Raw genomic sequence first — 2500 nt, 5'->3', positions numbered from 1 at the left:
CATCATTCTTTTTTCACAATGTTTAATGTTTAAACTATGGAATAACAATAACAGAAGTAACCAAAGTGCCCTTGGTTGTTATAGCTAGCTTGCAATCCTTTATCTCTCTTTTTGTGAAAGTGTGAACGCATATAAATGCTTGAAAGCATATGTACATGTGTTTGTATATGGTGATATGATCTCTGGTGCAACATAAATGATGTAGCATAAATGTACTTACATTGCATACATTATGATATATTAATATTATATTAGCAAGCATGTTACATTAATTGAATCCACCTCCCCTTATCATCTCCTTGTATCCCCTTTGTTTTGACAGATGTCAATTACTATATATTTTGGTTATCTGTTCACATGTCTGTGTTATTTAGATTTGTTTTGCTTGACCACACATTTCAGGAATGTCATTAAGACAGCATATTGTTTAGACAGATGCCAGGTTTGCTGTTTACATCCTAGTTTCTTTGCACTCCACGTAGGTGACCATCTACCCTGTCATTTTGTTGACTATAGTACGTAGACGTACGTATATAAGTACGACTTTTACTCTGATTTCACACTTGTAAAGTCAATCTGGATAAGAGCGTCTGCTAGATGCCTGTTTTGACTTTTGGCTCAAAGGATAGTATCACTGTGTATCTTATTTCCACAGACACTGATTAAAACAAGTTGTCTCTGCCTTTGGCTCAAAACCATAAAACACTGTATAGGTTTATCCTGCCTGGATAAACCTATACAGTCGTTGTAAAGAGACACTGCATGGAGCAGCTTTTTCCCGCGTTTGCTGCCATGCTGCATGTGTCCCGCTCCTGCGATGCACGGGCCTTCTTTTTTTGGCTTACCGTCAACCTGTGGGCCGGGGCCCACTGATGGGCCATGATGATATTGCAAGTGGGCCCCAACTACTTGGAAAAACAATCTGATTTTGATAAAATAACTAATAACAATAATTTAGTTTTCATTGTGATACCGATAAATAGGAACTCAATATTCTACTGAGCACAAACATGCTCTGAAAATGCTCACTGAGGTCAGATGGGTGAACGCTTTCGAGACTTTCTAAAAGAAAACGTAGAGAACCGTCCACTGCTCTAAAGGAAACTCATGCCTGTCTCTGTGCCTCTTGGGAGCAGCCAGCCACTCAGACGAGGGCTCGGACGTGGAGTCGGAGCCGGACCTGCCGTTGAAGAGGAAGCAGCGGCGCAGCCGGACCACCTTCACAGCGGAGCAGCTGGAGGAGCTGGAGAGAGCGTTTGAGAGGACCCACTACCCCGACATCTACACCCGAGAGGAGCTGGCCCAGAGAGCCAAGCTCACTGAGGCCAGGGTACAGGTTAGAATACACTACCCCGACATCTACACCCGAGAGGAGCTGGCCCAGAGAGCCAAGCTCACTGAGGCCAGAGGACAGGTTAGAATACACTACCCCGACATCTACACCCGAGAGGAGCTGGCACAGAGAGCCAAGCTCACTGAGGCCAGGGTGCAGGTAACGCACGCACGCACGCACGCACGCACGCACGCACGCACGCACGCACGCACGCACGCACGCACGCACGCACGCACGCACACACACACACACACACACACACACACACACACACACACACACACACACACACACACACACACACACACACACACACACACACACACACACACACACACACACACACACAGTTTGTATTGCTACATTTGTGAGGACATTAAGATGTTACCGTGGCAATTTTATAAAGGCCACTTTTACAATTTCTTCATTGCCATTTTCAACCCTGAGCTTGTAGATCTGCTATATACGCCGCGGTGCACAACACTGCCATGCAACACCATCCAACACCATCCAACATGTGCGAGTGTGCACTCATCACACGCACACGCGCACATATTCACGCCACATCCCCTTTTTACAGGTACAGTATAACACACTGACAGTCTTTCACCTCTCTTGAACAACACACACCTGCTGACCTGTCTTTGCTCCACACACATGCACGAGACGCACGCACACACGCACACACGCACGCACGCACGCACGGTGTAGAGACACATTCTTGGCCCCTCTCTCGTCCTCTCCTCCCTGGAGTCCAATCTGGAGTTTCCCTGTTGGGTTGTAAGGTTCAGTAAATTCCCTCTCCACAGGCTCCATATGGAACGTGTAGGTCTCCCTGCATGAGACCGCTCCATATGGACGCAGCATGTAACTCACACACGCTGAACACGCTGCTTATCTAAGATTTGAGATTACCAAAAACGTTATTTGACAGATTGAGGGACAGATTTACAGACTCACTCAAAGATGAAAGAAAAAAAAAAGAAAAGTTTGTGTGGCCTCCATTACAGCATAAAATGCTGCAATTGTTTTGTGGTGTCATTTCTCCAAATTACTGTACATTTACACACAACCACGTATGCACGCATGCATGCATGCACGCCACACTCATCTTTTTGGGGGCTTTTTCTGCCTTTATTGATAACAGTAGGCTGACACGCAGCAAAT

General features: G+C 46.0%; 1 protein-coding gene across 1 annotated transcript in view; it reads left to right on the top strand.

Moving 5' to 3' along the window:
* Positions 1-2500, top strand: part of LOC310864958 (paired box protein Pax-3-like) — a gene marked incomplete at its 5' end in the record, with an annotated part of 35784 nt that overhangs the window by 23079 nt on the left and 10205 nt on the right. The window contains one exon of the mRNA XM_083773841.1: positions 1137-1336. Within this exon, the coding sequence (XP_083629967.1) occupies positions 1137-1336 (200 nt within the window). The remainder of the gene's footprint in view (positions 1-1136; positions 1337-2500) is intronic.

This window comes from Protomyctophum parallelum, assembly GCF_964188405.1.
Source record: "Protomyctophum parallelum genome assembly, chromosome: 9".
NCBI classification, from domain to species: Eukaryota; Metazoa; Chordata; class Actinopteri; order Myctophiformes; family Myctophidae; genus Protomyctophum; species Protomyctophum parallelum.
Note: the sequence above shows the minus strand (reverse complement) of the source record. Positions and strands in the feature narration are given on the sequence as shown.